At 51.6% G+C, this 19,157-nt stretch overlaps 8 protein-coding genes across 8 annotated transcripts; 4 read left to right on the top strand and 4 right to left on the bottom strand.

Annotated features, from left to right (window-relative positions):
- The first annotated feature begins 791 nt into the window (after positions 1-791).
- CC1G_03157 (protein transporter) lies at positions 792-2,689 on the top strand. The gene is made up of 7 exons (XM_001840876.2): positions 792-876; positions 955-1,022; positions 1,076-1,355; positions 1,419-1,844; positions 1,895-2,395; positions 2,459-2,542; positions 2,604-2,689. Exons 1-7 carry the CDS (start codon positions 867-869, stop codon positions 2,666-2,668), a joined length of 1,434 nt encoding a protein of 477 aa, XP_001840928.2. The 5' UTR covers positions 792-866; the 3' UTR covers positions 2,669-2,689.
- Positions 2,690-5,069: 2,380 nt separating this feature from the next.
- Positions 5,070-6,763, top strand: CC1G_03156 (hypothetical protein; the record flags this gene model as incomplete). Its single annotated transcript, XM_001840875.2, has 4 exons — positions 5,070-5,897; positions 5,979-6,138; positions 6,204-6,627; positions 6,715-6,763. 4 exons carry the CDS (start codon positions 5,070-5,072, stop codon positions 6,761-6,763), a joined length of 1,461 nt encoding a protein of 486 aa, XP_001840927.2.
- Positions 6,764-7,359: 596 nt separating this feature from the next.
- On the bottom strand, positions 7,360-8,169 carry CC1G_03155 (hypothetical protein; the record flags this gene model as incomplete). Its single annotated transcript, XM_001840874.2, has 3 exons — positions 7,360-7,677; positions 7,777-7,934; positions 8,026-8,169. The coding sequence occupies 3 exons, from the start codon at positions 8,167-8,169 to the stop codon at positions 7,521-7,523; spliced, it is 459 nt and encodes a 152-aa protein (XP_001840926.1). The 3' UTR covers positions 7,360-7,520.
- Positions 8,170-9,355: 1,186 nt separating this feature from the next.
- On the bottom strand, positions 9,356-10,577 carry CC1G_03154 (hypothetical protein; the record flags this gene model as incomplete). The annotated part of the gene is made up of 4 exons (XM_001840873.2): positions 9,356-9,823; positions 9,962-10,179; positions 10,295-10,384; positions 10,457-10,577. The coding sequence occupies 4 exons, from the start codon at positions 10,575-10,577 to the stop codon at positions 9,587-9,589; spliced, it is 666 nt and encodes a 221-aa protein (XP_001840925.1). The 3' UTR covers positions 9,356-9,586.
- A 2,211-nt stretch (positions 10,578-12,788) lies between these two features.
- Positions 12,789-14,843, bottom strand: CC1G_03153 (phosphoglycerate mutase; the record flags this gene model as incomplete). Its single annotated transcript, XM_001840872.2, has 8 exons — positions 14,725-14,843; positions 14,553-14,603; positions 13,983-14,124; positions 13,872-13,914; positions 13,709-13,752; positions 13,311-13,522; positions 13,033-13,243; positions 12,789-12,922 (listed from the first exon to the last, which is right to left on the bottom strand). The coding sequence occupies exons 1-8, from the start codon at positions 14,743-14,745 to the stop codon at positions 12,789-12,791; spliced, it is 858 nt and encodes a 285-aa protein (XP_001840924.2). The 5' UTR covers positions 14,746-14,843.
- A 408-nt stretch (positions 14,844-15,251) lies between these two features.
- On the bottom strand, positions 15,252-15,728 carry CC1G_03152 (zinc-finger domain-containing protein-containing protein; the record flags this gene model as incomplete). The annotated part of the gene is made up of 1 exon (XM_001840871.2): positions 15,252-15,728. The coding sequence occupies one exon, from the start codon at positions 15,726-15,728 to the stop codon at positions 15,252-15,254; it is 477 nt and encodes a 158-aa protein (XP_001840923.2).
- Positions 15,729-15,757: 29 nt separating this feature from the next.
- CC1G_03151 (hypothetical protein) lies at positions 15,758-17,630 on the top strand (the record flags this gene model as incomplete). Its single annotated transcript, XM_001840870.2, has 5 exons — positions 15,758-15,785; positions 15,973-16,112; positions 16,170-17,141; positions 17,196-17,273; positions 17,571-17,630. The coding sequence occupies 5 exons, from the start codon at positions 15,758-15,760 to the stop codon at positions 17,628-17,630; spliced, it is 1,278 nt and encodes a 425-aa protein (XP_001840922.2).
- A 976-nt stretch (positions 17,631-18,606) lies between these two features.
- CC1G_15093 (hypothetical protein) lies at positions 18,607-18,922 on the top strand (the record flags this gene model as incomplete). The annotated part of the gene is made up of 2 exons (XM_002910713.1): positions 18,607-18,676; positions 18,840-18,922. 2 exons carry the CDS (start codon positions 18,607-18,609, stop codon positions 18,920-18,922), a joined length of 153 nt encoding a protein of 50 aa, XP_002910759.1.
- Between the last annotated feature and the right edge of the window lie 235 nt (positions 18,923-19,157).

Below are 19,157 nucleotides of genomic sequence, written 5' to 3'. Positions count from 1 at the left end.
TCGAGAACTCCACGAGGCGGGAGGGCGTAACTTTCGGATGCCAAGCACAAGTTGGAACAAGGAGATTGAGATTAATATCGGTTAGGAGGCGTTGGGAGGTTGTCGAGCTCGAGAGTCGCCGCTTCTTGAAGAGTTGACGAGCCAGGGTCATCCGGAGTTGGAGGTGGAGAAAGTGTTCATTCTGTGTGTGTGTTTGTGAGGAAGAACGTTGGAGGGGTCTTGGATGGGTAAAGACCTGTCCCCATGGTTGTTGGCTGCAAAAACGACGGTCCACCGCAGCCAAGGGGTGACATCAGTCCAAGGGTCGAGCTAAATTACTTTTGATGGCTATCACAAGCGCGGTTCGAGTGGATTGGCGAGAGCAAGTTTGCCCTCGTGGCTGGCAAGAATATTCAACACTCGATTTGTCGTGTATCGATGCGATAGGAGGTGGTGGGGGCGCCAGAATGATAGCTCCGCTCCGTTTATCTTATCTATGACCGGATGCGGAAAGGTTATCACTCGATTTGACCATGCGCGAAGACAGTGAAGGGGAAAGGCTCACCAGGACGACGTGTTCACCAACGTACTCCCCTCCCGAACACCATTCGCCTAGCATGTTCCACGACGTGCTGGCTGGCAGTAAGCGCTTCCGACGGCGTCAATAATAAGAGCGTGGACGGAATTCCCATCAGCGTGTCTCGATGGCGAGCGCGACGTGTGACCCTAACCCCAGGTGGATTTACATAAGCCGGTGCCACGTCTAGAAAAGTTGTGAGGTGGCCGTCGTTGCTCATATCACAACTACCAACTTCTCCTCCTCCCCCCTTTCCTTTCCCTTTCTTTTTCATTTGGAGTCGTAGCCCGCCCACGGCGTTTCCGTCACCATGAGCGGCTGTGAGTGTTCCTCACTTGTTTCTTGTTATGGAGACGCGATAACTAATGACGTTGACCTGCTCCTCCTGGGTTGAATAGTCCGGTTTCTCAATCTAGTCAGGCCCTTCTTGCCCATTCTTCCAGAGGTTTCTTCTCCAGATCGCAAGGTACGCGCCTCGCCAGTCTCGCCCAACCCAAAGTTACTCACCCATCCACACAGGTTCCATTCAACCAAAAGGTGCTATGGACGGCCGTGACGCTGTTGATTTTCCTTGTCTGTTCGCAAGTGCCTCTGTATGGAATCATGTCGTCCGACTCGTCCGACCCGCTCTACTGGATGCGTGTCATCCTCGCCTCCAACCGCGGAACCCTCATGGAACTCGGTATCACACCAATCGTCACTAGTGGAATGATCATGCAGCTCCTCGCCGGTGCCAACCTCGTCGACGTCGATTTCGGTCTCAAGGACGACAGGGTCCTCTTCAGCGGTGCTCAGAAACGTGAGTTGCTCCTCCCTATGGATTGGATACGTGGAATTGGGCGCTAACGGACGAAAAATGCAGTGTTCGCGTTGATCATCGCGCTCGGCCAGGCCACCGTCTACGTGCTCACCGGTCTCTACGGTCCCCCCAAGGAACTCGGCGCCGGCGTCTGCCTCCTGCTCATCATCCAGCTCATCGTCGCCGCCCTCATCGTCATCCTCCTCGACGAGCTCCTCCAAAAAGGCTACGGTCTCGGCTCCGGCATCAACCTCTTCATCGCGACCAACATTTGCGAATCGATCGTCTGGAAGGCGTTCAGCCCCACCACCGTCAATATTGGACGTGGCGCCGAGTTTGAGGGTGCCCTCGTCGCGCTCTTCCACTTGTTGTTCACTTGGAACGATAAGGGCCGTGCGTTGCGTGAGGCGTTCTGGCGCGAGAGGTTGCCCAATGTTATGAACTTGTTCTCGACGGCTGTTATCTTTGCTATCGTCATCTACCTCCAGGGTACGTGCCTCGCGTTGAGTTGGGTTGACGAGCGCTCATGGTTTTGCTAGGCTTCCGCATTGAGATCCCCGTCAAGTCCAACAGGTTCCGTGGCCAGCGTGGCACCTACCCCGTCAAGCTCTTCTACACCAGCAACATGCCCATCATGCTCCAGAGCGCCCTGACCAGCAACGTCTTCATCGTCAGCCAAATGCTCGCCACGCGCTTCCCGAAGAACCTCTTGGTGCGCTTGTTGGGCGTCTGGGAGCCCATGGAGGATTCCCCTCAGCTGCGCGCGACGTCTGGTATCGCGTACTACATGTCCCCTCCGCACACGATCAAGGAGGCGATTCTGGACCCTATCCATACGGCTGTGTATATCTCGTTCATGCTTAGTGCTTGTGCGTTGTTCTCGAAGACGTGGATTGAGGTTTCGGGGAGTGGGCCTAGGGATGTTGCGAAGCAGTTGAAGGATCAGCAGATGGTTATGGCTGGGCATCGGGAGGGGTCTATGTATAAAGAGTTGAAGAGGGTTATTCCTACTGCTGCTGCGTTTGGTGGTGCTATTCTTGGTGCGTGCTTCGTTTCTTCTGTTGGTGTGGGGAGGAGGCTGATGGGAATACGGGAATTTGTAGGTCTCCTTTCTGTCGCTGCTGATTTGAGCGGTGCTATTGGCAGTGGAACGGGTATTTTGATGGCTGTTACTATTATTTATAGCTGTAAGTCCCTATCCCTTTTTCGTTTCGTGTGGTGACGAGTGCTGACACCTTTGGCGTGTAGACTGGGAGATTGGTATGCGCGAGAGTGGTGGACCTGAAGTTGCGGCGTTGTCTGAGCTCATGTAAAAAAAAGTGATGCATACGGGATAGTTTTTTTAATCAGATCATACCCTCTTCGCCCTCCCTTGCACTTTGTCTTCTCTTATCTTGACATGAGCGAGAGCATCCGAAGTGTACTTGGATGGATGATGGATGACGGTATGTAGATGGGTGATGGATGATGAATGGGAGGTGAGGTGCGTGCATGGTACCAGCAGGCTGTGTTGTGGTGAGACGGAGAAGGAGAGGAATTTCAATGAGTATGTAGTGCTTGTAGAAAGTACCTCTCGTTGGGATGCAATGTCGCTATCATGACCGAAGAACCAAATGCTTGCGATGCGTGGAACTGAATCCTGAATCCTGATGCATGGCTCGGATTTGGGGACTCGTAGCATTATTGAACGATTGAGGAGGATGCTTGAAGAAATGAAACCACGAGGTTTGGAACCAGTGATGCACCGTGTTTGACAAGACCACCTGGACCAAACAAATAGATAGCGCGCGACAGGCGCTCAGCGGACAGTCGACATTTATGTAGACGCTGGAGCATGCTGGAAGGATGAAATCCATCGGACATCGGTCCTGGGAGGAGATCTTTCGGGAAAGACATGGGCTTTTCGCAGCTGTATAAAGTCGATATCGTTTGGGCATGGGCGCGTCAGCCCCTGAGGTAATCTCGTAGACCAGCCTCGAGCTTCGGCCGCAGCCAGGCTGGGGCGTCTGATCTTAATGTGGATGTGCATCAGGGAGTGGCTAATTTACTTCGCCGCTTATGGCACTTCCCGCCGCTTTTTCTAGCTTCTGAAGGCCGTAGACCGAGAAAAGCGCCGAAAGCTCCTAGAAAACATTACTGTTTTGCACTTCCCAGTCAACCTGAGAACTTGAAACGCGCTATAGTAACATCTCCAGTGTAGATCAATTGATTTAACCCACCCAAGTGGCTGAAGGAGAGTGTGAAGTGAGGTATACCGCAAACATTTTTGATCTTTCCGACCGGAGGACCTAGGGTTTTAGCTTTCCGCTTTTATCACATTACGGCGCTCTACGGCGCCTTCAAATGTCCCGTGAAGTAAATACCTAGGTTACTGATGTGGTCCCCCGACGGCCGGTTCATCTGGTCTTAAAAGCTTAATGCGGTCCCCCGGCCGGGTTGACGGCGAGTTAAGCTTTTCTACGTCTCAGAATAACCGCCTTCGCTGTCACCACCACTGTGCACTTCGACGTGTGAACTATGTAGTAAGTAACACCATTCGATGGTTTCACTGCAACCTTGCCTTGCCCCTCTTCCCCTCTTCCCAACCTAACCTCTTTCAGTCGTTCTTTCATGTCAGCCACTATCACAGCCTTCATCCGTCATCCGCGAACGCAACCTCATTTCACCACCCGCGATTTCGGAACACAGGAAGCCTTTGCGATGGTGAGCTCCGCTTGAGGCTTGGACATTTTGAACCCTTGGTAGAAGAAGGACAAACTTTTAATTGCTCATGATGCACGGACCCCTCAGCTGCTCGAATGCGCCAAACAAGGGTCTATCCCGCTTATCGATCGACCTTCTCTTACGCAATCATGATTTTTCAAGTCGTCACCCCATTCCGGGAGATGACGAAAAGAATAGGATGGGATTGGAGATTCAAAATGATATTGCGTTGAAAAGAGTGTGATTGCCCCAAAAAGAGTGGGATGGGGGAATAAGAGTGGGATCCCAGCCGTCATCCCACTCTTTTCGTCGTGTTGTGACGCCAATCCCGCCCAGTCTCCGTGCCGCCCGTTGAAGGGCGGCCGTTAGAGTCAGGATTAGTTATCTGCGCGTAGCGCAGCTGTTAGGGTGAGGGTTGGTGGTTAGAGTTGGGTTTAGGGTTGGGTTTAGGGTTGGGTTTAAGGTTGGGTTGGGTAGTTAAAAGGTTGGGGAAGGGAATATTATGTTGCGCGCCTTCTTCCAGATAATATGACGTTGAAGATGCTGAAAATGGAGAGAGGCCACCCCTCCACCACCATCCCACTCTTTCGAAGGTGATCCCACTCTTTTTCACGACGTTTATTCCAATCTCCTAATCCCATCATATTCTTTTCGTATATACTCCCCCATTCCCCAGTCCAAGCTGCTGGATAGCGCTCGCGCTTTGGTGGTTCATCTCGCTGTTCCGGTGCCAGATTCGGTTGTTGAAAAACAGGGCAGGGACAGGGACAGGGACAGCGCCACGGCTGACAATGTCTATCGAGCGGTTTGTGCATTGGAGGCGCTATGCAACCTCGGAGACTCGCTTTCCAATGAACGGGAGCCTCAAACCCGCCTTATGGTGGAGCGAAGCACGGCGATGTTTGTCAAGAACCTTGATGGTATTCTTTCGTGGCTGCATTATCTTGTCATCGAGGATGAAGGCAGGCACGTAGAGGGACGTGTTACGGGGGCGCTCAAGTTCCTCTTCCTATGGAGCTCTCTTCACGAGCGGTTGGATTTTGTGCTACGCTCTTCATCCTCCCGTCATCGACCTCGCCGTCATCCTCTTCACCCTCCCAGAAAATATCCGCCATGGACAGCACAAGGCCATTCCTCTACTTGCTCCAATTTTTGGTCATCAACGAGACAAGCAGAAGTTTCGCTCCTCGACCAAATCGTCCCTCCTTCCTTCAGCCGCCGTCAACACATTCCTCTCTCCAACCTCCCCGACCCGGTCCAGTTTATGAATATACCTTCAAGGCAAACGACGACGACCCAAACAATCTAGTGCAGCATCTTGTGCTGCTTGAAACCATTCTCGACTTTATATCCCTCGATGCTCGGCTGAAAATGGCCACTTGCTCAACCCACCGATTCGTACCCACGGTTCTTTGCCCTCGTTCAAGGAGATGCGCAGGCTCGGAATCATCTCTAGCACCGACCCACCTGGCCCGCAGCATGCTGTTCACTCTCTTGTGGGTCAAGCGCCACCGCCTTCATGGTCCTCAGATCATGGTGCAGCTGTTAGGCATGGGCTTGTGGCGTCTTGTGCTGGAATTGTATTTGGAGGAGGAGCCACTGGAGGATCGACGAGTCAGAGTCATCATGGCGGAGTGCTTGGACGCGGTACTCTCCTTCTTGCCCTCTCGGCGGGTGAAAGCCGCTTTGGTCACCGCAGGGCGTGCAGTGCCCAAACAGCTCCACGATCGCTTAGACGATCCTGGATTCAGCGGGCATGAATTCTGGGATAGGTGCGTGAGCACCATCGGGATACACGAGTCGTTCGAGCGGCCTCCGGTCATGTGCTGCAATCTACGGGTTCGTCTCCCTTTTTTTCTTTAATCCTTATCGGTGTACATAATCAACGATCTGAACTTACCGACACTTGTTCTTTTTTAGCACCTTGATAAAACTCATGGCAGGACACCGGCACCCCTTCCCGAGCCAAAAGCCTGTTCTCGATGTTTGTGCGTTGTTTACTGCTCCACGGAATGTCAGACGGAGGACTGGCTAGCCATTCATCGTTTCGAATGTGACGTGTTCCGCTCGGAGCGTAAGGGTATGTGCTGTATGGAGCTCGGTTACAAGTGCCCATTGCTAATGTGATTCTCCGGGCTAACACAGAAGTCCAGGAAGAAGATCTATGGATCCGCCACGCAACCCGGTTCCACTTCCTCCGCGTCGCGCAAATCTACCTCCGGGAGAGCAACATTAACAAGGAAATGCTGCAAAGGGAGAAGATGTCCGAGTCATCAAGTGACATCCTGGTGAATCCGACAGTCCACACAGCGTTCTCAGAGAACGCGCTGATTCACCCTTTCAACGAAGTAGCTCCCGCCAGTCAAGTTCGTGGACGTCTGGAGAAGCTGAGGTTTTGGTCGGCGAAAAGGTTCGATGCTGTTGTCGCCGCGGTACGGGAAAGAGAGGGGCTTTCGATGGTCGCGTTTAGGTTCCAGTATGGGGCGCTTGCGCTGCACGTCTTGTGTTTGGCTGAACTTGATGGGAATACGAGTGTACATCGGTTTTCGGTTGGAACGGTTCAGATTGAGTGCGTACTCCTCCCTTTTTCGTTGTTGTTGCGGTTGTTTGGGAGCACTGGCACCTCTACCTTAATGGCTGAATCTGATCTTCATAGGTATAAAGACGAAGCGAGCCGGAGGGATGTTACCATCGTTGATGAGTGACCCGACTCCGAGGAGTAGTTGCACTGACACTGTACCTTGAAAAATGGCACTAGCATGGTTAAACTGCACTGTATCTTGAAATGGTAGCATGGTTTAAACTGTCTTCATCTCCTTTGCTATTGGGACGTCGCTCTCGGGCGCTAATGACTCAGATCCGGATTCCGTGTAGTCTTCTGGGTAAAGTAATACAGTCAGGGGGGGCAGCAGCAAGTTGCCAGTCCAAACACTTTCACGTAGTAGCCCAGTTGAGACAGACCAGCCCCCAGCGATAGTTGACGGTCGTGACTCGTCGGTAACTGGTTACTGGTACCTACGGGGACTATTGTCGATATTGAACGTAAACCCCCAAAAGGAAAAGCTTAAACCTAGCAATCCATCGATACCAGGTACCGAGAATCACCCGCCGTCACCCGTCGTCACCCCGGGCGGGCCAACCCTGCTATGTAGCCCTCGAGGCCCGACGTTCTGGTCAGTCACAGGTTTTCTTCACGTTTTAGTAGTAGACGCTGAGCGCTGAGGCCCACAATCAGACATTAATACACGAACGCAGTTCCAAGCTGCATCTCCTCAGGCTGACGAATCGCGACTCGCCTATATGGGATGGCTCAAATTCAAATCACTCGAAAGTTGGCATTTGATAGATCATAGTTACACAAGAACAGACTACATTGACGGTACATGGCACTGTGCATACAGTTCCGACTCGGAGTATCCTTCGAGACCTTTGGCAGATATGTATCGCATTCCGAGAGTAGGTCTAATCATCCAGAATTAGGTTGAAGACGAAGAGCTCCGTGGCAGGGTACTGAGGGGGAAGACTGTCCGTCGCAGTCAAGGGCTTGACTTCAACTTGCGACAACTCCTCGGCACGGTGAGGGACGACCCAGCCCTTCCTATCGCTGGTATTCTCGACCCTAGTATGCAGTAGTAGGTGGGTAGTAGCGGTGGTGGAGAGAGATAATGAGTGAGTATAAAGCCATCGAAATAATAGAAAAAACGAATTTGCCACGTACGTGTATACATTCTCTCCATGCTGGGGCTGAGACACGATGAACCAGGTCTTATGCTCCAACTCGCCCACGAGATCGGCGAAGAGCTTCCCCTCGTGGGGCGCAACAGGACTGCCCCTCGCCTTGAGGATGTACACCTCCTCGGTTTTCTCAACAACCCACTATGAAAATAAAAATAAAAAAAAGGTTATTAATCACGAAAGAAAAAGAGAGCGCCTATGATTAATAAGGGGAGAAAACAAAGGCACATACGAAGATTTCAGAGGTGTTGTTGCTATCCTGAGGCAAGACAACGATGCGCTTTGGGAACAACGAGCGGTCCTCTGTAAGTGGACGGCCGACGTGGAGGTCGTTCACCTTGGAGGTGATCACGTATGTTCCGGATGGGATAGTCATGGGGAAGGTTGGTGACTGTGGTTCTTGAAAGATGTGTAAAGTAAAGTGGTAGTACTGCCCAGGGGCTGATGAAGATTGGCACTACATCCCTGGGTGGCTTTTATACCTGATGGAAAACCCGAGGGCCGTGCACCGACGGTCGTCACATGATCTGAGAGAAGGATCCTTGGAAAGTCAGGAGGCGTAATCCAGTGGCCATACGCATTCAATTCCTCCAGTAATGTCGGGTCCAAAAAGCGCCGTTGGTAATATCACATAGCTTAATCGACAACTTAGGATAGAGCAGAAACCCAGTTATTAGGCCCGGCGCTTGAACCTCTCCGAGTTTCTTTCCGGTCTAAACAAGTCCTTCGACCTCTATTAACTCTGTCAGAGTGAGTTCAAGCGGGACGTCCTTCAATTGTGCACGTATACACACTGAATACCTCACTCCTGAAGTCGTGTTCGGTTCCATGCGATGCATAGGTCTACAGCAGTATGCTGTCGCTTTCATAGCTCACTGTTGCAACAAAACCGCTTCTTCCCACGCGCTACTCGACAGCCGCGTCGGATGAAGATACTCATACCAGTGAAGGACCGACTTGGAGGGGGGTGGGTATGTTAGTGGTCGAAGGCCTGCAGGGAGAAGAGCGGAAGCTAAACTCAGAAGCTCACCCGCCCATGTCCGAGTTAAATCGAGTCCTTCGATGTGAGGGGTCGTCGCCGTCAGAAGCTGGACATATAGGGGGCGGTGACACCAGCTATTATTGTGTCCTGCGAGGCGCTCGAGAGTCGAGGGTGCGCGCCAAATGGAACACAAAGTCACTTTCGCTGACCGCCCACTGGCAAGTCACGTCACCTGGATGGTAACGAAGGTGAAGATCTAAGAAGAGGTGAATACACCACTCATCGAGTCATTCAGTAATTCCCACCTCCGTGGAAGAAAGAGGACCAACTCGCGTCGTACATCAAAGAATCAAGAGTCCATTCATACAACTCACAAGCCTACTTGAATGACAACGAAGTCGCCTATTCTCCGGGCCCAAAGGGTATGTAGTCCTCGAGGGGGAAAAAGGTGGACTCCGATTCAAGGCGGATAGCGCGGATCAGGTTACCGCTCAACTTGAAGTTAAGACTTTGACAGGGTAAAGAATATATATCGGAATTTGACATATAAAAGTAGGTGCTTCAGGATCTCAGAGAAGTTCATTGAAATCACAAAACTTTTCTCCAACGCGTACTATTAAAAAAGAAAAATCGTACAAATTCGTAAATACATACATACATACATGTAACACGAGTCATCACAGAAAGGGTGCGAGTCGACTCCCATAAGCGAAGAGTAAGAGGAGGGGGCGGACAGCAGCCTGAGCGGGGAAGCCACAAACACACCCCTCGCACAACCCCCCGGTTCACGCAGGCAGGCTCACGCTCACGCTCAAAGCGAAGCAGCAACAGCAGCCAAAACACCCGCAACACCCATCACAAGCGAGTTGATACCAAACACTTGGCTTCCACCCTCCTCCTCATCGTCACCGCCGTCAGCACCGCCAGAGGGGGTAGCACCGTCACCGCTCTCGCTCGGGCTCGCACCGTGGCCGCCGGACGTCGAGTTGGTGCAGGCACCGAGATCTTCTGGGACCTCGGCGGTGCTTGAGAGGGTCAGGTCGGCGCACTACAACGTGTCCGTGTGCATGTACGAGGGGGAGTCGGAGTAGTCGAGTGTCCAGCGAGAGCGAGCGAAAGGAAGAAAGAGCGAGTGGGTCAGCGAATCACTCCCAACCACACACAAAAAAACCTAAACACATCGTACCTGGTAAAGCGCACCATCAGGTCCATCAAGCGTAACCTGAATAGTCACGTTCGCTCCATCCTCAACACCGGGGATACCAGCAGCACCAATATCCAAAGGAATACAGAAATTGCCAGGCTTGGCTTCGGGCGCCCAGTACTTGACGAACTGCTCCTCCCCGTCAGCGCGGAAGGCGTCAAAGCTGTTGGGGTTGTCGGCGGTCGAGATGGTCACGGCGGCTTTGGAATCGAAAGTGAAATTAAAATTGAGATTGGAATTGGGGTTGGAGCGAAGAGGGCATGCCAGTCAGCACAAGGGAAGGGAGTAAGATTTTGAACAAAAAACGCTACGTACAAACCCAGTCCTCGTGGCCCTGTCGGATACGGAATTGGCCACCGTTCAAGGGGAAGACAGTTCGGTTGGTCGTGACATCGGGGTATCCACCTATCATACATCACAAAAACATAAGCCTTTCGTTCTCAAACCAGCACCTCTAAAGAGAAAAGTGCAGCTCACCGCAGAAAGTCGGCTGGAGGTTGCCCACAAAGGGTCCTCGGGGCTCAGGATACAAAAGTCGGAAGTGGGCGTTGGCGCCAGTGGCGAGGACGGCGGCGATCGTAACAGCTTGGAACAACATCGTAAACGGGAGTAAGCAGTAGTAAGGGCGGTCGAGGGGGAGGTGTGTGAGTGTTCCGCAGTAAAGCAGGATGGATTAAAAATCCGAACTAGTTGCGATACTTTATACTCGCTGCCCACGCCGAGAACGCGGAGGGAAATAGCGTGGGAAATTAGGGTAAATTATTCGTCACTACCTAATCGTTCCAGTCGCAGGCGGGTTTGATTACACAAGTGACAAGACCCTGAGTTTATCGAAGACCCCAAGACCATTTCGAGATGTGAAAATGTGAACACTTGGCCGGCGCGAAGCAACTACGAGGGTTTTAGTCCCAGGAACATAGCCAAAAAGGACCTGAATGCAAGCCCGAAAGAGGTGAAAGTCGGACGTTACCCGGCCCTGATTGGAGCTGCGCCGCATGATAGATGTGTTCGAAAGTATTCATAGAACAGGAAGACGACCACTTGTATCGAGAAGAGCGTCGGCCAAAAGAGATAAGAGATACTGAGGACATCATGAAGATAGCGACTGAGAGCTGAAGCGGAGGCCCGAGATTGGATATTCCTCGATAAGAGAGCAGCGATAAAGGCCAACGGTCCTCCGGGAATTGGATGAGGGGGGTAGCCAAGAGTGTGCAGCCATGGAGACAAATGGCCAATGCCCCATACGATTGGTGGCTTCGTAAAACCATCATATCATTCAAACTGTCGGGGAAATATGGAACCCGAGGCCCTATCTCAGAATGGAGAGCCAGCAATTTGACGCTCGTGTTGCAGAAACCCAAAGCCAGAATCTTCGTCGTATTTCCCAGCACCCAAACCGACTGCGCGCATCGACCAGTCACCTTTCAGCACACGGACATTCCATCGACAGCCAATCGACCAGCCAGCAACCTCGAGGCACGACAAAACAGCGAGGAAACCGATGCCGCATCGCCGAGAGCTTCTAGAACACCTGATCGAACGTTCGTTCATGACACGAGAATGCCCCCGTAAGGACCAAAAGCGACGACGAGAGGTCAGATGAGACCCGACGAATCACGGCGTCCGGACGATGCTGACACGACGAGCAACAGTCAGCACCCGCCGGGCGATGGCGAGGAGGTTGAATCGGCGACGACGACGGAGTTGAAAGTTGAGAGTCCGACGGCGAGGACGAGGGCGATGGTGACGACGACGGCGAAGGGGGTGAGGAGGCGAAGATGTGTGGGTCTAGGGTAGATGAGGACGACAGATGTTGCCATGAGACGATGGATGCGCGAGTGGTACCGGCCCAAAGAAAGTGGAATCAGCGTTGACGGTGTCGAGCACGATGTCCAGCTGGAGCTCATCGTCGATGACGACGTCGAAGAGAGTCGTCCAACCCTAAGACAGTCCTAAAACCCATTCAGTGAGCCATCCCAAGCCAATACCTCACTTACGCACCCATTCAAAAGCGACCCACCCCATTCCCTTCACCTCGCACAATTGCCTCAACCGCCACTGTGCCCCGCGATGATGCCGACGAGCACACACCAAAGTCCCCCATCGCTCCCGCCAAGTCCCTTCCCCAACCTAATTCTCCGAGCAACATCGCGCTTTTCCCTGAGATTTTTTGCGGGTAATCGTCGGTCGTCCAGAGATTCAGAGAGAGGGAAAGTGGGGTGGAGAGGAAAGAAAGCCAAGGTCGGTCAATCATCCATCAAACGGTTTTTGTGGCCAGGGTCTTGATGCTGACATAACCCCGTCCGAGAAGGAATGGAGCAAGTTCCCTCCGGAAATTGTTGGCTCGAAAAATTGGCCGGTTGCGTATGCAACCCCCCTTTTATTGGCCTGGATTGCGCAATCTTCTATTGGCTGCGGTGTTGAGGTGTGGGACGAGGAGAGAGACCAGTGGACCTCCCCGGTCGGACAGTTTGGGTATTTGAACGGTCCTCGTTTCGAGATTATCGTTATCACTTGCACCGCAATATTGCCTCATCCTCTGAGAATCTACTATAAAGGCCGATAATCATCCAATTAGAATTGTGTAAAGCGACGTTTAGATCTCCAGTCTATCATGGTATGCTCGCGCATCTCCTCCTCGAATACCTCGCAAGTTCGTTCCCCTGTTGGCGGCGCATCCCCTGTACCCTAGTCACGGCCCGCAATCGCTCGTCCTCGATGTACTAAATTTACATCTTCAATTCACTTTAGTCGCCTTCAAAACCAGCGGCAAAACCCCTACACAACACAATGCGCACATAACTCATGATCAGAACATGGACTCTCTGAACCTCAAACCAGGAAGATCAAAGAACGCACCTCCGGTCGGCAATAAATACGGCTTCCTCCCCAACGTCAACAGCACACCATTGATGAACCCGTTATGCGCGGTAATAGCTTGGACTACACCACCGCACCGACAAAACGATCAATCAGCCACCAGCCTCCTTCCACCAATCGTAACAAAAGAAAACCACAATCGAAAAAACCGCAATCGGAGCTTGGGTACTCACAAACCTCAGTAGGATTCTCATCAAAAATCCTATCCAAAACCCTCGCAGCACGAACCCCAACCTCCTTCTTCGTCTCCCTCACATCCCTACTCCACAAACGATCCTCCTCTTCAAACCCTTCTTCAAACTTATACTTCGGGAACTGAGTCTGGATCCACGAACGGGTATTCCGTTTATCGCAAGTGTGGACGCCGTTTTCTTCTCTGCAGTCCTACAGCAGTACACACACATATACTTGGTTAGGATTACCCGAGTGGAACACGCGCGGAGGTACGTACCTCGACGATAAGAACTCGGCTCTCCTCTTTACCCTCCGAATCTTCCACAGGCACCAACCCATCAAACGTGATAAAACACGTCCTCAGAGCCCTCGAGAGCGGGCTACTGTAGATCTTACTGGGGAGACCCAACCCAGCGCCGACCTCCTTCTCCCACATCTTGCGTACGTCCTTGGCTTGTTCGATTCCGGTGGGGGTGAGGAGCGGGTCGGCTGGATGGAGTAGAGGTGGTAGACGGAGTGGGGATGGCAGAGACGGGGATCAGATGTTCAGGAGGTAGGTGTACAGGAGGGGTGGCCACGAGACGAGCGAGCGAGTGAGGGATGGAACGGAGATCGACGCCAACCGCGGATCAGTAGCCGATTTTGCACACGGAAGAAGAATGAAAAGAAACTCACGACCCCAAACGATGTCCCCGTCCCCATTAAGCTTCGACCAATGACTATCAAAGACACGACACGAGGGGTCGGCGGTCAGAATCTAAACTCCTCCGAACTCCTCGAACTCCTCGAACGGCAAGAGGACTCGCTCTATCTATAGTATAATAGATAGTAGACTCACTCATCCCAAGCTTCAGTCCCATACTTCGCCTCTGCAACATTATCTACCCCACCTCGGAGTTAGCATACAACATACATGCATAAGTAAAGAAACAGGATAAAATGGACGTACGAAACCCCTGCCCATGCCTAATACAAAACACAACCTTGTACTTCTCCCCCTCCTTCGCACTCTGATTCATCTCTTCCAACTTCTGGAACAGTTTAGTCCATCGATCTGGTGAATCGTCTACTAGACCGAATCTCTCAGGGACCTTTAAAAAACAACATCCAATTTGCAAGTCGACACGGATTGAAGAGAAAGGGAATCGAGAACCGATTGAGCGAGTGGTCAGTGATTAGGGAATGCGAAGCAATCGAGTGAATGAGTTGATTTAGGTGGAGGGGGACGCGCAGAAGAGAGCGAGTTTGTGTAATTCGATCCGATGGACAAGGACGATGATTTAAACGGCGGGCGGAGAGAAAAGTCACGAATATTTAGTATTCAGGCGCAAGGACGAGAGTTCCGAGTCAGGACGAACGAGATCGACGAGTCGGTCGTAAATATTCCCAGAAGAGAATTCAAAGCGCATGTGAACCAGAGAAGGTTTAAAGACGACATCGACGACGATTCAAATGTATAGTATAACCCGCGTCAGTCAGCTCTTCCACCCAACAACGAAACACAGAGGAAAGCACTCACAGCAACAAGCGGCTCCCCATCGAGGTCATGCGCAAAGATCTCCGGTACGATCTAGAGTTACAGTATTCCCCGAGCGTTAGCATCGACTCCCTCGTACATCGTACACACCACAAAACTCTTAAATTCCCATCACAAGCGCATTAGAATTCCTCGATATTCGACGGGTGCTCACCTCGTAAGTGTACCGTCCCATCGTCGTCCTTGTTGTTCTATCGATTGCGAGAGGTAGAGTGTACAAAGTTAGTAGTGAGGTGAGTGGTGAGTGGTGAGCGGTGCGGTTAGGGGGAAGAGAGAAGATCGGATTCGGTTGAGCCTTGCTCCGAGATCTTCGCTCGATCTCGGATCTGGGTCGCGGTGAAGGTCACGGCATCTTAATCTAATCTTATCTTATCTCTCAGAGGCCACAAGTTCGATCCTCGCCGATTACAATTGAACTTTGGACGATGTATTAGCTTTGTACTGTAGATACAGATACATCATACTTTTTCCTTTCATTCTTTCTTTCTATGTAGTACTCGTTAGAACGCTTGGGTGCACCTCTGTGCCATCCATTCAGAAACAGTCGAGTGTCCTCGGGGTCCAACATCAGGATTCAGGAACTCCGTCGTCATGACTAGCCAGCCAAACGCTTCTTGAAGCTTGAAGTTCAAGCCTCGCCCCTCTCGAATCGCTGTACATATTCGTATGTTACCGTGACTCTCAGGCTCGGACTCGTGCACAACGAACTCCATGCCGTTTTAGGTTTTGTTCATGTTTGGTCACGAATTCACAGCCTGGAAACTGGCACGCGAATCGCTTAGCGTCGGGATCGTGTACGATGGCATGACTTTTCAGGCCACGTTTGTGCTTGGTCGTGTATATACAGCCGGGAAACTCGCATGCGAATTGCTCAGCGTTGGGATCGTGCACGGGGGCGTGCTTTTCCAGGTCACATCTGTTCCTGGTCACGTATTCACAGCCGGGAAACTGGCATACGTGTACCTTGGCGTCGGGATCGTGTACGACGGCATGATTTTTCAGGGAACGTCTGGACGCGGTTGTGAAGTTGCAGGAGGGAAACTCGCAGAGGAAACGTGAAGCCGGGTCGTGCTTAAGCCGTTCGTGGGCCCTTTGTTGCGACAATTTCTTGAATGCTTTGTTGCATTTGGAGCAGGTGAATGGTCCCTTCCTAGACATGGTGGTGTTACCGTATAGCCTGGCGGGTAATGACTGGTCGAAGACGCGAAGTGGAAGGTAGGTTTCGACTTGGAGCTTGAGGACGAAACACGACACAGCACCTGACTTTTATATTGTTCGGAATGGGTGGTTAGACCTTCGGTATTGCCAGCACTCGGTAGGAATCACCAATTTCCAGCGGTCCAAGTCCAAGCGCTCTCATGGTCACTTTGATTTTGCAAGCGCCTACTTTCGGAGACCTCAGAGCAAGGCGAACCCAGTGATTCCTACTCTCTTCCCCCTAACCACATCCTCAGTACTCACCTCACTACCCACTTTGTGCACTGTTCTTCGGCGCATTCGACAGAACCAGGGCGACGGATGAGACGTTACATTGCTTACGAGGTGAGCGCCTGTCCAATAACGAGAGATTCTAATGCACATGTGATAGGAATTCCCTAGTTGGTGTGGGCGCTTCCAAAAGTTAAAGCAGCCATGAGAGCGCTTGGACTTGGGCCGCTGGATATCGATGGTCTCCGCAGATTACTGGCAATACTGAAGGTCAAACCACCCATTCGGAATGATATAAAAGCCAAGAGTGGTGCCGTTTCTTGTCCTCAAGCTCCAAGTCGATACCTACCTTCGATTTCGAGTCCAGTGCACGGCCTATACAGCAAGATCATGGCTCTGACTAGGAAGGGCCCCTTCATCTGCTCCACATGCAACAAAGAGTTCAAGAAATGGTCGAGACTAATGGCCCACGAACGGCGTGAGCACGACCCGAACGCCATCATCAAACATTTCCCCTGCCAGTTTCCCAACTGCAATTTCACAACCAAGCACAAAGGTTCCCTGAACAACCATGTCACCACCTTCCACAATCCCGACGCTGAGCAATTCGCATGCCAGTTTCCCGACTGTAAATTTGTAACCAAACTCGGAAAGGCTCGCCTGAAACAACATGCCCTCGTGCACGATCCCGACGCTGAGCAATTCCCATGCGAGTTTCCCGGCTGTCTTTACACAACCAAGTACAGGCCGAACCTGAGACTGCATGCCCTCTTGCACGATGCCGACGCTAAGCAATTCGCATGCGAGTTTCCCGACTGCAATTTCACAACCAAGCACAAACCTTCCCTGAAAAAACATGCCATCATCCACGATCCCGACGCTGAGCGATTCGCATGCGAGTTTCCCGGCTGTGAATACGTCAGCACAGACAAAAAAAGCCTGAAAGAGCACGCCCTCGTGCACGATCCCGACGCTGAGCAATTCGCGTGCCAGTTTCCCGGCTGTGTTTATACATCCAAACGCAAAAAGAACCTGAAACAGCATGTCATCGTGTGGCACGATCCCGACGCTAAGCAATTCGCGTGCCAGTCTCCAGGCTGTAAATTCGTGACCAAATATGCACAAAACCTGAGACTGCATGAAGTTCGTTGTCCACTTCAAGTTCAAGAACCCTAACGCTGAGTTCAAGTCGTACAGGGGCTCAAAAGGTGTGCGCTTCAAGAAGCTTCATTGAGCTATAATGGTCATGAGAGCGCCGATGGCTCTGAGGCTCCCGTAACCTCCCTCGAGCGTATTTTTCTGAATGGATAGCCAAGAGGTGCACCCCTTCTAGTAAGCGAAATTTCGTTGACATTCTGTATATACATATAGTTTACACCTTGACTTTCTTGAATGAGAATGTCAACAAAAGTTGGACAAAGAGTACAAAAAGACTCGGTTAAGTTTGGCCGTTAGAGAAAGCAAATTTTCCCTCATCCGATGTCCAGGAAGGGTTCACTCGGCGACTTCCTCGAGGGCAGCCTCAAGCCCGAATTCAAGCGCCGAGGTCGTTCTAACCTCGGCGCTCGACAGGCCTTCAACACTCGACAAGTCTGCCTCGGCCAGCGGTTCGTCGTCGACTGCAGCAAGTAGCGCAGAAAGTCTATCATGCCCCTCGTTGGCCGCCTGCCCAGGTTAGAACTAGTACCCGACTCGGGTCTCTGAATCTTGGCACTCATCGCGACACCCATGATCATCGCCCTTGTGCTGAGGATAGTACTAGCAGGCAATGGAGGGACGACCGACAGTAAGACAGGTGTCTCGTTCAATTGGGAAATAGGGACCCGTATACGTCGTATCACGAGTAGTATGCAGAGTAGTCCAGCAACTTCGACCGGAGTATCCATAGTTCACCACCACTTCCGATCGAAGCGCGATGGGACGGAGGTAGTACACTTGCGAGGCGAGCGCCCGTCGAGTGGCGAGGTCCCCTAGTTGGTGTGGGCGCTTATAAAGGTCCAAGCGGCCATGAGAGCGCTTGGACTTGGACCGCTGGATATCGATGGGTCTCCACACATTACTGGCAATACGGAAGGTCAAGCCACCATTCGGAATAGTATAAAAGCCAAGAGTGGTGCCATGATTTGTCCTCAAGGCACGAATTTCGAAACCTACCATCGACTTCGAGTCTTCGACTAGTAGTTACCCCCCGTATACAGCAACATCATCATGTCTCTGTCCAAAAAGGGACCATTCATCTGTTCCACATGCAAGAAAGAGTTCAACAAATGGTCGAAACTCATGGCGCACGAACGGCGTGTCCAGACGTTCGCTGGAACGACACGCCATCCTCCACGATCCCGACGCCAAGGCACACGTATGCCAGTTTCCCGACTGTGAATACGTCATCACAGTCAAAGGATACCTGAAACAGCATGCCCTCGTGGTGACGATCCCAACGCTGAGCGATTCGCATGTCAGTTTCCCGGCTGTGGTTACGCAACCAAGCACAGACATTGCCTGAAAATGCATGCCATCCAACACGATCCCGACGCTGAGGAATTCGCGTGCCAGTATCAGTATTCGGGCTGTAAATTCGTGACCAAATATGCGCATAACCTGAGACAGCATGAAGTTCGTTGTCCACTTCAAGTTCAAGAACCCCAACGCTGAGTTCAAGTCGTACAGGGGCTCAAAAGGTGTGCGCTTCAAGAAGCTTCATTGAGCTATAATAGTCATGAGAGCACCGATGGCTCTGAGGCTCCCGTAACCTCCCTCGAGCGTATTTTTCTGAATGGATAGCCAAGAGGTTCACCCCTTCTAGTATGCGAAATTTCGTTGACATTCTGTATATACATATAGTTTACACCTTGACTTTCTTGAATGAGAATCTGAACAAAAGTTGGACAAAGAGTACAAAAGACTCGGTTAAGTTTGACCGTTAGAGAAAGCAAATTTTCCCTCATTCGAGCAGTCGCAGCTGGCAGGGTAGTAGTAGGATAATTACTATTTCCATGGATTTGCGTTAAATTTCTTTGCGGCTTTTCAATCAAAGAATTGGGTATCCCAACGCTGAGCGATTCGCATGTCAGTTTCCCGGCTGTGGTTACGCAACCAAGCACAGACATTGCCTGAAAATGCATGCCATCCAACACGATCCCGACGCTGAGGAATTATGAC

This window comes from Coprinopsis cinerea, assembly GCF_000182895.1.
Source record: "Coprinopsis cinerea okayama7#130 chromosome 8 map unlocalized cont3.8, whole genome shotgun sequence".
In the NCBI taxonomy this organism is placed as follows: Eukaryota; Fungi; Basidiomycota; class Agaricomycetes; order Agaricales; family Psathyrellaceae; genus Coprinopsis; species Coprinopsis cinerea.
Note: the sequence above shows the minus strand (reverse complement) of the source record. Positions and strands in the feature narration are given on the sequence as shown.